Genomic DNA, 11,994 nt, shown 5'->3' with positions numbered 1-11,994 from the left:
GATTATCAAAGCTCACGGAGGGAGGGGAAGAGCTCCGGAAACAGAAGGCAGAGGAAACAACATTGTAACAAAACGGTTGTTGTAAAACTCTCCACAATGAGAGGGCGGAGGGCTAATGAAACAGCTTTAAAACCCCTGTCCCACTGTACAAGTTCATTCAAGAGTTCATTGGCCCTGATTCGAACTTGGAGATTTATGGCAATGGCCGCTCGTCGGTACACGGGGCTCTCGTGGATATTTTTATCAACATGTTGAAAAATCTTCGCGAGCCTTCCCGAGCTCACCGCGTTTCCCGAGTACCTGCCGTTAGCGTAACGAGCCGCTAAGAGACGTCCCCGAGCTCCGACGTACCCGCTACGTACATTCTCCGGGCTTAACGCGAGTCTGATTTTTTTTTAAACTCGGGAGAGCTCTTGGATGATATGATATATAGATATGCCATTTATTGTTACTATACATGTACAATGAAATTAAAAGCTGCTCGTACTCAGTGCATACATATAATTTAGTACAAAAAACAAGAAACAGAAAACAAAAACAAAAGGGAGAGGGGGGGGGGGATAGGTGCACAATTCTGCGGCGCTATATACATATCTATAAAGGCAAAATGGTGAAGGAGATGTTTAAAGATTATATTAAATATTAAAAATGTTTTTAAAAAATGCTAAAAAAAAAACAGTTACAATACACATTACAGTTCCAAATTTCATTACGTGGATATAATAGATGGAAGTCCGGGTGTTGGGCTGTGAAGTCAGTGCATGTGTGAATTAAGAGTAGTTATAATTTTTGGAAAACAACGATTCCTGAGTCTATTTGTCCTGGATTTGATGCACCTATAGCGCCTTCCAGAGGGCAGGAAGTCGAACAGTCCAAACGCAGGATGGGAGCTGTCTTTGATGATATTCTTTGCCCTGCTAAGGCAGCGGGAGGTGTAAATATCCATTATGGAGAATGAACTCGTACAGTGGGACAGGGCTTTTAGTTTAGTGTAGTGTAGAGATAACTGGCCACCGAGTCCACACTGACCAGTGATCTTGGCGTATTAACATTAGCCAACACACACTAGGGACAATTTACACTTATAACAAGCCAATTAACATACAAACCTGTACGTCTTTTGAGGCAATGGAAGGGAGGTTGGTTTGAGTGATCGTCTGGGCTGGGTCCACCATTCTCTGTCATTTCTTAGTGCAGGAAAGAACCGCAGATGCTGGTTTAAACCGAAGATAGACACAAAGTGCTGGAGTAACTCAGACTGAAGAAGGGTCTCGTCTCAACCCGAAACGTCACCCATTCCTTCTCTCCAGAGATGCTGCCTGTCCCGCTGAGTTACTCCAGCATTTTGTGTCCATCTCGGCAATTTCTTGTGGTCTTGGGTGGAGCTGTGCCCAAACCCGATGCATCCTGATAAGATACTTTCTACAGCGCATCTGTAGGAGTTGGGGAGAGGTGTAGATGGGGTTGTATCGGAAGGGGCTGGGCAGCACACGGCCACAGTATGAGCCGGCATTAGCCGTTCGACAAGGAGAAGTGTCTAGTGCCTCTAGCTTCCACTAAATTTAAGGTGGACAAAACTGCTGGAGAAACTCAGCGGGTGATGCAACATCTTGTGTGTCGTGAACACACTTTCCTCAGGAAGACTAGATCACATATAGGTCCTTTACACCCTCTTGTGGCAAACAAATGAATCAGCAGCACACAGTCAGTCTGAAGAAGGATCTCAACCTGCAACATCACCCATCCATGTTCTCCTGAGATGCTGCCTGTCCCGCTGAGTTACTCCTGCACTCCAGTGTATCAAAGCAAGGGAGGAATCCCCCAAATCTGAGGAAGGACATTATTGCCATAGAGGGAGTGCAGAGACGGTTCACCAGACTGATTCCTGGGATGTCAGGACTGTCTTATGAAGAAAGACTGGATAGACTTGGTTTATACTCTCTAGAATTTAGGAGATTGAGAGGGGGATCTTATAGAAACTTACAAAATTCTTAAGGGGTTGGACAGGCTAGATGCAGGAAGATTGCTCCCGATGTTGGGGAAGTCCAGGACAAGGGGTCACAGCTTAAGGATAAGGGGGAAATCCTTTAAAACCGAGATGAGAAGAACTTTTTTCACACAGAGAGTGGTGAATCTCTGGAACTCTCTGCTGCAGAGGGTAGTCGAGGCCATAGTTCATTGGCTATATTTAAGAGGGAGTTAGATGTGGCCCTTGTGGCTAAGGGGATCAGAGGGTATGGAGAGAAGGCAGGGATGGGATACTGAGTTGGATGATCAGCCATGATCATATTGAATGGCGGTGCAGGCTCGAAGGGCCGAATGGCCTACTCCTGCACCTAATTTCTATGTTTCTATGAATAGATCGGGTAGATGCACAGAGTCTCTTGCCCAGAGTAGGGGAATCGAGGACCAGAGGACATGGGTTCAAGGTGAAGGGGAAAAGATTTAATAGGAATCTGGGGGGTAACTTTTTCACACAAAAGGGTGGTGGGTGTGTGGAACGAGCTGCCGGAGGAGGTAGTTGAGGCTGGGACTTTAGCCACACTTAAGAAACAGTTAGGCAGCCACGGCCCAGTCAGTCAACGAATTGCCGTCGGGAATTTGTCCTCTATTTTGACCTTATTTGGGAGTGAGAACGTTGGCAAGCCCCAATAGGAGAGGTTTAGAGGGATCTGGGACAAACACAGGCAGGTGGGACTAGTGTGGATGGGACATGTTGGTCGGTGTGGGCAAGTTGGGCCTGTTTCCACGCTGTATCTGCCTTCAATTTCTCCAGCATCTGCAGTTCTATCTTTGTTAATTTATTATATATCTTGTTTCAGTTTTGTTTCTTGGTTTAAAGATACATTGAATGGGCTGTAGATGGCAGTGTTGGCACACACACAAGTAAGTGGAAAGTCTTTGCAAACCACATCAGACCGAGATACGCAAACCTAAGCCTGAAGCTGTACTTGTGGATCTGGGCAGGCGATGGGACATTAGATGATCAGTCCCTTCATTGCCTCTGGGTTAGACTACAGTTAGCTTCGGGCCGCACGGTGGCGCAAGGGCAGAGTTACTGCCTCACAGTGCCAGAGGCACAGGTTCGATCCTGACTCTGGGCGCTGTCTGTACGGAGTTTGCACGTTCTTCCCGTGACCTGCGTGGGTTTTCTCCGAGATCTTCGGTTTCCTCCCACACTCCAAAAGATGTACAGGCTTACATAGAAACATAGAAATTAGCTGCAGGAGTAGGCCATTCGGCCCTTCAAGCCTGCACCACCATTCAATATGATCATGGCTGATCATCCAACTCGGTATCCTGTGCCTGCCTTCTCTCCATACCCCCTGATCCGTTTAGCACAAGGGCCACATCTAACTCCCTCTTAAATATAGCCAATGAACTGGCCTCAACTACCCTCTGTGGCAGAGAGTTCCAGAGATTCACCACTCTAAGTATCACGCTTGTACGTGACTTATAGACTATAGACAATAGGTGCAGGAGTAGGCCATTCGGCCCTTCGAGCCAGCACCGCCATTCAATGCGATCATGGCTGATCATCCCCAATCAGTACCCCGTTCCTGCCTTCTCCCCATATCCCCTGACTCCGCTATCTTTAAGAGCCCTATCTAGCTCTCTCTTGAAAGCATCCAGAGAACCGGCCTCCACCGCCCTCTGAGGCAGAGAATTCCACAGATAAAATGTAAATTGTCCCTAGTGTGTGCCAGACCGTGTTGGCGTGCGGGGATCGCTGGTCGGCGCGGACCTGGTGGGCCGAAGGGTCTGTTTCCGCGCTGTATCTCTAAACTAAAGCTTATTCCTGCGCCACCTACCAAGGCAATGGGTGCAAGCACCTAAGTGAGAGAATTGGAGGTCTCCTCTCCATCACCAGTGCACAGTGGATGCAGTGTGCACAGTCTACACAATGCACTGTGGCTACAAGGTTAATTCCCGGGAAGGCGGGACTGTCATATGCTGAGAGAATGGAGCAGCTGGGCTTGTACACTCTGGAGTTTAGAAGGATGAGAGGGTATCTCATTGAAACATATAAGATTGCTAAGGGCTTGGACACGCTAGAGGCAGGAAACATGTTCCCTGATGTTGGGGGAGTCCAGAACCAGGGGCCACACACACAGTTTAAGAATAAGGGGTAAGCCTTTTAGAACGGAGATGAGGAAACACTTTTTCTCACAGAGAGTGGTGAGTCTGTGGAATTCTCTGCCTCAGAGGGCGGTGGAGGCCGGTTCTCTGGATGCTTTCAAGATGCTTTTAATGTATTTCGTTGTCTCTGTACTGTACACTGACAATGACAATTAAATTGAATCTGAATCTGAATCTGAGAGCTAGATAGGGCTCTTAAAGATAGCGGAGTCAGGGGATATGGGGAGAAGGCAGGAACGGGGTACTGATTGGGGATGATCAGCCATGATCACATTGAATGGCGGTGCTGGCTCGAAGGACTCCTGCACCTATTGTCTATTGTACACTTGCCCCAGCTATTCCAACAGCAACCCAAGATCACCAAGCAGGACAAGGCCAGCACTTGCATGACAACACCACCACCTGCTGGTTCCCCTCCAAATCACACGCCACCCTGATTTGGAAATATATTGCTATTCCTTCAGGGGTCAAGACCCTTCTTCAGACTCCTCTCTGGAGACCCATTCCTTCTCTCCAGAGATGCTGCCTGTCCCGCTGAGTTACTCCAGCATTCTGTGTCTATCTTCGGTGTAAACCAGCATCTGCAGTTCCTTGATACAAAGTGTTTCACCCGCCCCTGTTGCTACCAAGTGCTACCCACCAACTCATACAGTCACCCAGCACGTGCACAGGCCCTTCAGCCCATCTAGTCCAAGCTGGCCATGGTACCCCATCTGAGCTTGTTGCATATGCCTCAAATTTCAATGGCAAGGAATGACTTTGGAGTAGGTTACACAAAAAAGCTGGAGAAACTCAGCGGGTGCAGCAGCATCTATGGAGCAAAGGAAATAGGCAACGTTTCGGGCCGAAACCCTTCTTCAGACTTGAATGACTTTGGAGTAGATGGGTATCTCAGAGTTAATTTAAGTTTGTATTTTTAAGCAGTTTAATAATTTCTGAGGAAACTAATTTTAAATATTTTTCATAATTTTACAAATTTTCGAGAACATCAATTTTGAATAGTCTTAAAATATTTAATGAATATCGGTAGATTAATTTGGCATCATCTTCAGTATGGATATTATGGGCCGAATGGCCTGATCCTGTACTGGGCTGTTCGATATAAAACACACTTATTTTCCCCTGAACTATCATCTGAAGACCAATCCAGAGGGGATGATCATAGATGTGGTTCTAATGGAGTTCCCACCTCCATCCCATCTCCAATAACATGGAACGAAAAACAAGACGTGCGTTTGTGTTTTTAAACCAGCTGATGCTTTGTTTTTCTCAGCGTTACCCTTGTCCCAGGGGCGTGACTGACACTGAATGGCAAACAGTTAAAATGGCAGTAAGAAGGAACCGCAGATGCTGGTTTACACAATGAAACGCACAAAGTGCTGGAGTAACGGGCCAGGCAGCACCTCTGGAGAACATGGATAGTTGAGGTGACGTTTAGTGTCGACTTCCTTCTTCATATTCAGTTAGGCTCAGTTACAGACACAGTAGGGTTAGTCTTCAGTTGGGGTTAGACCTGAAACGTCACCTATCCATGTTCTCCACAGATGCTGCCTGACCCGCTGAGTTATGGTGCAGCAGCATCTATGGAGCTAAGGAAATAGGCAAGGTTTCGGGCCGAAACCCTTCTGGAAATAGGCAACGTTTCTGGCCGAAACCCTTCCGGGTTTCGGCCTGAAACGTTGCCTATTTCCTTAGCTCCATAGATGCTGCTGCACCCGCTGAGTTTCTCCAGCACTCTGTGAAACGTCAACCTATCCATGTTCTCCACAGATGCTGCCTGACCTGCTGAGTTACTCCAGCACTCTGTGAAACGTCACCTATCCATGTTCTCCACAGATGATGCCTGACCCGCTGAGTTACTCCAGCACTCTGTGAAACGTCACCTATCCATGTTCTCCACAGATGCTGCCTGACCCGCTGATTTACTCCAGCACTCTGTGTCCCAGAGTTAATAAGGATGTGCCCTTCATTCGTTTGTTCCTTGTACATTCTTGCCATAGAGGGAGTACAGAGAAGGTTCACCAGACTGATTCCTGGGATGTCAGGACTGTCTTATGAAGAAAGACTGGATAGACTTGGTTTATACTCTCTAGAATTTAGGAGATTGAGAGGGGATCTTATAGAAACTTACAAAATTCTTAAGGGGTTAGACAGGCTAGATGCAGGAAGATTGTTCCCGATGTTGGGGAAGTCCAAAACAAGGGGTCACAGCTTAAGGATAAGGGGGAAATCCTTTAAAACCGAGATGAGGAGAACTTTTTTCACACAGAGAGTGGTGAATCTCTGGAACTCTCTGCCACAGAGGGTAGTTGAGGCCAGTTCATTGGCTATATTTAAGAGGGAGTTAGATGTGGCCCTTGTGGCTAAGGGGATCAGAGGGTATGGGGAGAAGGCAGGTACGGGATACTGAGTTGGATGATCATATTGAATGGCGGTGTAGGCTCGAAAGGCCGAATGGCCTACTCCTGCACCTAATTTCTATGTTTCTATGTTTCTATGTTTCTATGTAACTCAGTGGGACAGGCAGCATCTCTGGAGAAAAGGAATGGGTGACGTTTCTAGTCGAGTTTCTGAGTCTGAAGAAGGATCTTGAACCAAAACGTCACTCATTCCTTCTATCCGGAGATGCTGCCTGTCCCACTGAGTCACTACACTTCTTGTGTCTATTCCTTTGTTTGGTTGAGTTGCGTTTAGTTTCGAGATACAGCGCGGAAACAGGCCCTTCGGCCCACCGAGTCTGCACCGACCAGCGATCCCCATAGATTAACACTACCCTACACAAGCTCGGGACAATTTACACTTACACCAAGCCAATTAATCTTCAAACTGGTATGACTTTTGGAATGTGTTGTAGGAAACCGAAGATCTCGGGGGAAACCCACGCAGGTCACGGGGAGAATGTGCAGGTAAGCTCCCGTGGTCAGGATCGAACCCGGGTCTCTGGCACTGTAGGACATCACCTCTACCGCTGCACCACTGTGCTGTATTGAGGCCGCTTAGAATTTTATTCCATAGTACACATCAAGGGCATAAGCATTTATGGGCGGGCATGGTGGCACAGCGGTAGAGTTGCTGCCTCACAGCGCTTGTGGCTCCGGAAACACGGGTTCAATCCCGGCTACGGGCGCTGCCTGTACGGAGTTTGCACGTTCTCCCCGTGACCTGCGTGGGTTTTCTCTGAGATCTTCGGTTTCCTCCCACACTCCAAAGACGTGCAGGTTTGTAGGTTAATTGTCTTGGTGTAAAGTCCACATTGTCCCCAGTGTGTGTGTGTGTGTAGGATTGTGTTAGTGTGTGGGGATCGCTGGTCGGCAGTGACTCGGTGGGCCGAAGGGCCTGTTTCCGCGCTGTATCTCTCAACTAATTAATCCGATGAGTAATCACACGTACCAGGGCTGAGTCCAAGTTTTTATTTGTGTGCACTAATCTTCCATCAGTTGTCCAACCTTACTCTTCACAATCCCAACCGTGGCATGTGGGGTTGTGGGGACAGAGGGAGCTGGGCATTGCAGTCACCCTTAAAGGATGGCACACATACCCTTGTCTCGAAAGGGGTTGGTGGAGTTGGCAGCAGGGGTGACTAGAGGGTCCTCCTTGGCATGTTCCTCACAGTAGGCTAGAAGTTCCGCAGCTGCTTTGGAAACCTGGATGGGGGGGGAAGAGGAGAGGAAAGAGGTCATAGAAATAGAAATTAGGTGCAGGAGTAGAGGCCATTCGGCCCTTCGAGCCTGCACCACCATTCAATATGATCATGGCTGATCATCCAACTCAGTATCCCGTACCTGCCTTCTCTCCATACCCCCTGATCCCCTTAGCCACAAGGACCACATCTAACTCCCTCTTAAATATAACCAATGAACTGTGGCCTCAACTACCCTCTGTGGCAGAGAGTTCCAGAGATTCACCACTCTCTGTGTGAAAAAAGTTCATCTCATCTCAGTTTTAAAGGATTTCTCCCTTTATCCTTAAGCTGTGACCCCTTGTCCTGGACTTCCCCAACATCGGGAACAATCTTCCTGCATCTAGCCTGTCCAACCCCTTAAGAATTTTGTAAGTTTCTATAAGATCCCCTCTCAATCTCCTAAATTCTAGAGAGTATAAACCAAGTCTATCCAGTCTTTCTTCATAAGATAGTCCTGACATCCCAGGAATCAGTCTGGTGAACCGTCTCTGCACTCCCTCTATGGCAATAATGTCCTTCCTCAGATTTCTTGATCAGGTCAATGTTGGAGTCCACCACAAGGCCTGACGAAGGGTCTCGACCCGAAACGTCACCCATTCCTTCTCTCCAGAGATGCTGCCCACCCAGCGTTTGGTGTCTACCCTCATGGCATACCCCTTATTCGTAAACTGTGTGTGGCCCCTGGTTCAGAACTCCCCCAACATCGGGAACATGTTTTGTGCATCTAGCGTGTCAAAGCCCATAAGGGGCCTGTCCCACTTGGGTGTAATTTGCGTGTCGGGCAGATGGCGCGCGAAGATTTTGTACGTCCCAAAATCCTGGTGAGCCGCGCAGACCGCGGGTCACTGCTTACGTCACCACGCACTATGCGCGTGTAATGCGCACCATACACGCATCACGTGCGCATCGTGCGAAGTGATGTCACGTAAATTACACGCAAACAATGCCCAAGTGGGACAGCCCCTTAAATAATCTTATATGTTACAATGAGATCCCCACTCATCCTTCTAAACGCCACAGAGTGCGGAGTAGGTGGCGCGGACTCACCTGCATGCGGTCGATGTGGACCTCCAGCTTCAGCTGCTCCACCGCCAGGCGGGCCTCGGCGATCTTGGCCGTGAGGTTAGGCATCGTGTGGTGCTCCGCTCCAGAAACACAGCGAGGTGGACCTTCCTACAATGACGTCCTGCATGGAAGGAGATGAGGAGAAGTTTCTTTAGTCGGAGGGCGGTGAATCTGCGGAGGTTTTTGCCGCAGGAGGCTGGGGGTATATTTAAGGCGGAGATGGATACATTCGTGATTAGTGCGTGAGTCAGGGGCTATGGGGAGTGTGGGGCTATGTCCATCGAAGGGCTAGTTCTTCTCAGGTGACGAAGGTACAGTTCTAGGTGTGGGTGTCAAGGGGTTATGGGGAGAAGGCAGGAGAATGGGGTTAGGAGGGAGAGATTCGATCGGATGAATGACAGAGTAGACTTGACGGGCCGAATGGCCTATTTCCACTCCTATTCCTTCTGACCTTATCGCCTTTTGAGAGGGAGGCACAGAGACAAGGAGGTGAAAGGTGTGAAAATGAGACATCAAAGGGGACAAGGTTCAAGGAAAATGTGAAAGATCAGGGGTTTGGAGGGAGACTAGACCTGATGGGCCGAATGGTCATCAGGTCATAAGGAATAGGAGCAGAATTAGGCCATTTGGCCCATCGAGTCTACTCCGCCATTCAATCATGGCTGATCTATCTCTCCATCCTAACCCCATTCTCCTGCCCTCTCCCCATAACTCCTGATATCTGTGTCACCCGAATGGCCTCATTCTGCTCCTATCACTGATGACAGGCCCATTACAGCGCTTACAGTATCAAAGACACATGATTACAGTCGAGCCATCCGCAGGTTACACAGATACATGATAAGGGGAATAACGTTTAATGCAAGGTAAAGCCAGCAAAGTCCGATCAAGGATAGTCCGATGTTTCACCGATGAGGCAGAACTTACAAAATTCTTATGGGGGTTGGACAGGCTGGATGCAGGAAGATTGTTCCCGATGTTGGGGGAAGTCCAGAACAAGGGGTCACACAGTTTAAGGATAAGGGGGAAATCTTTTAGGACCGAGATGAGGAAAACATTTTTCACACAGAGAGTGGTGAATCTGTGGAACTCTCTGCCACAGAAGGTAGTCGAGGCCACACAGTTCATTGGCTATATTTAAGAGGGAGTTAGATGTGGCCCTTGTGGCTAAAGGGATCAGGGGGTATGGAGAGAAGGCAGGTACGGGATACTGAGTTGGATGATCAGCCATGATCATATTGAATGGAGAATGGTGCAGGCTCGAAGGGCCAAATGGCCTACTCCTGCACCTATTTTCTATGTTTCTATGTTTCTATGTTTCTATAGTAGTTCAGCACCGCTCTCTGGTTGTGGTGGGATGGTTCAGTTGCCTGATAACAGCTGGGAAGAAACTGTCTCTGAATCTGGAGGTGTGTGTGTTTTCGCTCTTCTAGAGCTGGGGTGTGACTGGTCCTTGATTCAATTGAGGAGTAGATGGAGTCAATGGAAGACAGCAGATCTATCTTTTAGCCTGATGGGAGAGGGGAGAGGGGAGATGGTTACCTTACAGCCTGTAACTTGCTTTGACGGGTCTATGATATAAAGGTCCCTGTGCTCCACTGATTAGATTGCAGGCCGATCAAACTGCAGACACTTTTCGCTGGTGTTGATATGATGGATTGACTTCAGTTCAGATCTGAGACGCCTCAATGGAGAGGTAGTGCATTGGACCAGCTGAGAGCCAGTCCCGGGGGGGGGGGGGGGGGGGGGGGGGGGGAGATGGGGGAGGGAGCTGGGAGCGTGTTGACACCACTTGTTTATCGCAGCTGGTGTTTAGCCCGGTGGTAAACACCAGGACGTTGTTAACCCCTTCCCTGCCCGAGCGCGGTGGCACAGCGGTAGAGTCGCTGCCTCACAGCGCTTGCAGCGCCGGAGACCCGGGTTCGATCCCGACCACGGGTGCTGCCTGTACGGAGTTTGCACGTTCTCCCCGTGACCTTGCTCCGGGTTTGAAACTCCGGGATCTTCGGTTCTCCTCCCACACTCCAAAGACAAGGGGCAGGTTTGTAGGTTAATTGGCTTGAACTGTAAATGTAAAAGAGAGTCCCGAGTGTCTGTAGGATAGTGTTCTTGTGCTCGGGGATCGCCCCTGGTCGGCAAGCTGGACTCGGTGGGCTGAAGGGCCTGTTGGGAACCGTGCTGTATCTCCAAGAAGTTTGTAAGGATTGTACATTTCTCCCCGTGACAACAGACAATAGATAATAGGTGCAGGAGTAGGGCATTCGGCCCTTCGAGCCAGCACCGCCTTTCAATGTGATCATGGCTGATCATCCCCAATCAGTACCCCGTTCCTGCCTTCTCTCCAAATCCCCTGACTCCGCTATTTTAAAGAGCCCTATCTAGCTCTCTCTTGAAACACCATGCTGTATCTCTAAACTAAACTGAACTGCAGGATAAATGTTCCCAATGTTGGGCGAGTCCATGTTTACAGTCGAGATGTCCACAGTGTATACAGGCACGTTAGTTTACATAGAACCAGGGGCCACACACAGTCTTAGAATAAAGGGGAGGCCATTTAAGACTGAGGTGAGAAAAAACGTTTTCCACCCAGAGAGTTGTGAATTTGTGGAATTCTCTGCCGCAGAGGGCAGTGGAGGTCAAGTCACTGGATGGATTTAAGAGAGAGTTAAGGGGCATGCGACTGCATGCGGCAAGCGCAACCCAACCAGAAGCGGGGGCTGCGCGGAGGTCGAGTGAGTGACATGAAGTTTGAACAAAGTCCGCGGGAAGTTCGCGCGTGACGTACGGCGTCGAGGCGGCTGCGGGCCGGTAGGTCGTTGCCGCGCGGAATTTTTGAACACGGTCAGTTTTTCGGAGCTGGTCCCGCGCGATGTCGGGACCAGCTCCGCACAACTCCATACGGCTCCGGCGATCGAAGTGGGATCAAAGTCGCGCTTGCCGCATGGAGACGCATGCTCGTGGGACAGGCCCTTTAGATAGAGCTCTAGGGGCTAGTGGAATCAGGGGATATGGGGAGAAGGCAGGCATGGGTTATTGATTGGGGACGATCAGCCATGATCACAATGAATGGCAGTGCCGGCTCGAAGGGCCGAATGGCCACCTCCTGC

The 11,994-nt window shown here is 49.2% G+C and overlaps 1 protein-coding gene across 2 annotated transcripts in view; it reads right to left on the bottom strand.

Moving 5' to 3' along the window:
* Window positions 1-7,535: 7,535 nt before the first annotated feature.
* The window catches only part of LOC129714276 (guanine nucleotide-binding protein G(I)/G(S)/G(O) subunit gamma-8-like), a 6,989-nt gene continuing 2,530 nt past the window's right edge, over window positions 7,536-11,994 (bottom strand). The window contains exons 1-3 of one of the 2 annotated variants that reach the window (XM_055663827.1): window positions 10,430-10,576; window positions 8,870-9,008; window positions 7,536-7,784 (exon numbers count right to left, since the gene is read on the bottom strand). In XM_055663827.1, the coding sequence (XP_055519802.1) occupies window positions 7,659-7,784; window positions 8,870-8,953 (210 nt within the window). In that variant the 5' untranslated portion in view covers window positions 8,954-9,008; window positions 10,430-10,576 and the 3' untranslated portion in view covers window positions 7,536-7,658. Of the gene's footprint in view, window positions 7,785-8,869; window positions 9,009-10,429; window positions 10,577-11,994 lie in introns of those variants that run through there. The other variant, XM_055663826.1, reaches the window with a different exon arrangement.

This window comes from Leucoraja erinacea, chromosome 38 (assembly GCF_028641065.1).
Source record: "Leucoraja erinacea ecotype New England chromosome 38, Leri_hhj_1, whole genome shotgun sequence".
Taxonomy (NCBI): domain Eukaryota; kingdom Metazoa; phylum Chordata; class Chondrichthyes; order Rajiformes; family Rajidae; genus Leucoraja; species Leucoraja erinaceus.
Note: the sequence above shows the minus strand (reverse complement) of the source record. Positions and strands in the feature narration are given on the sequence as shown.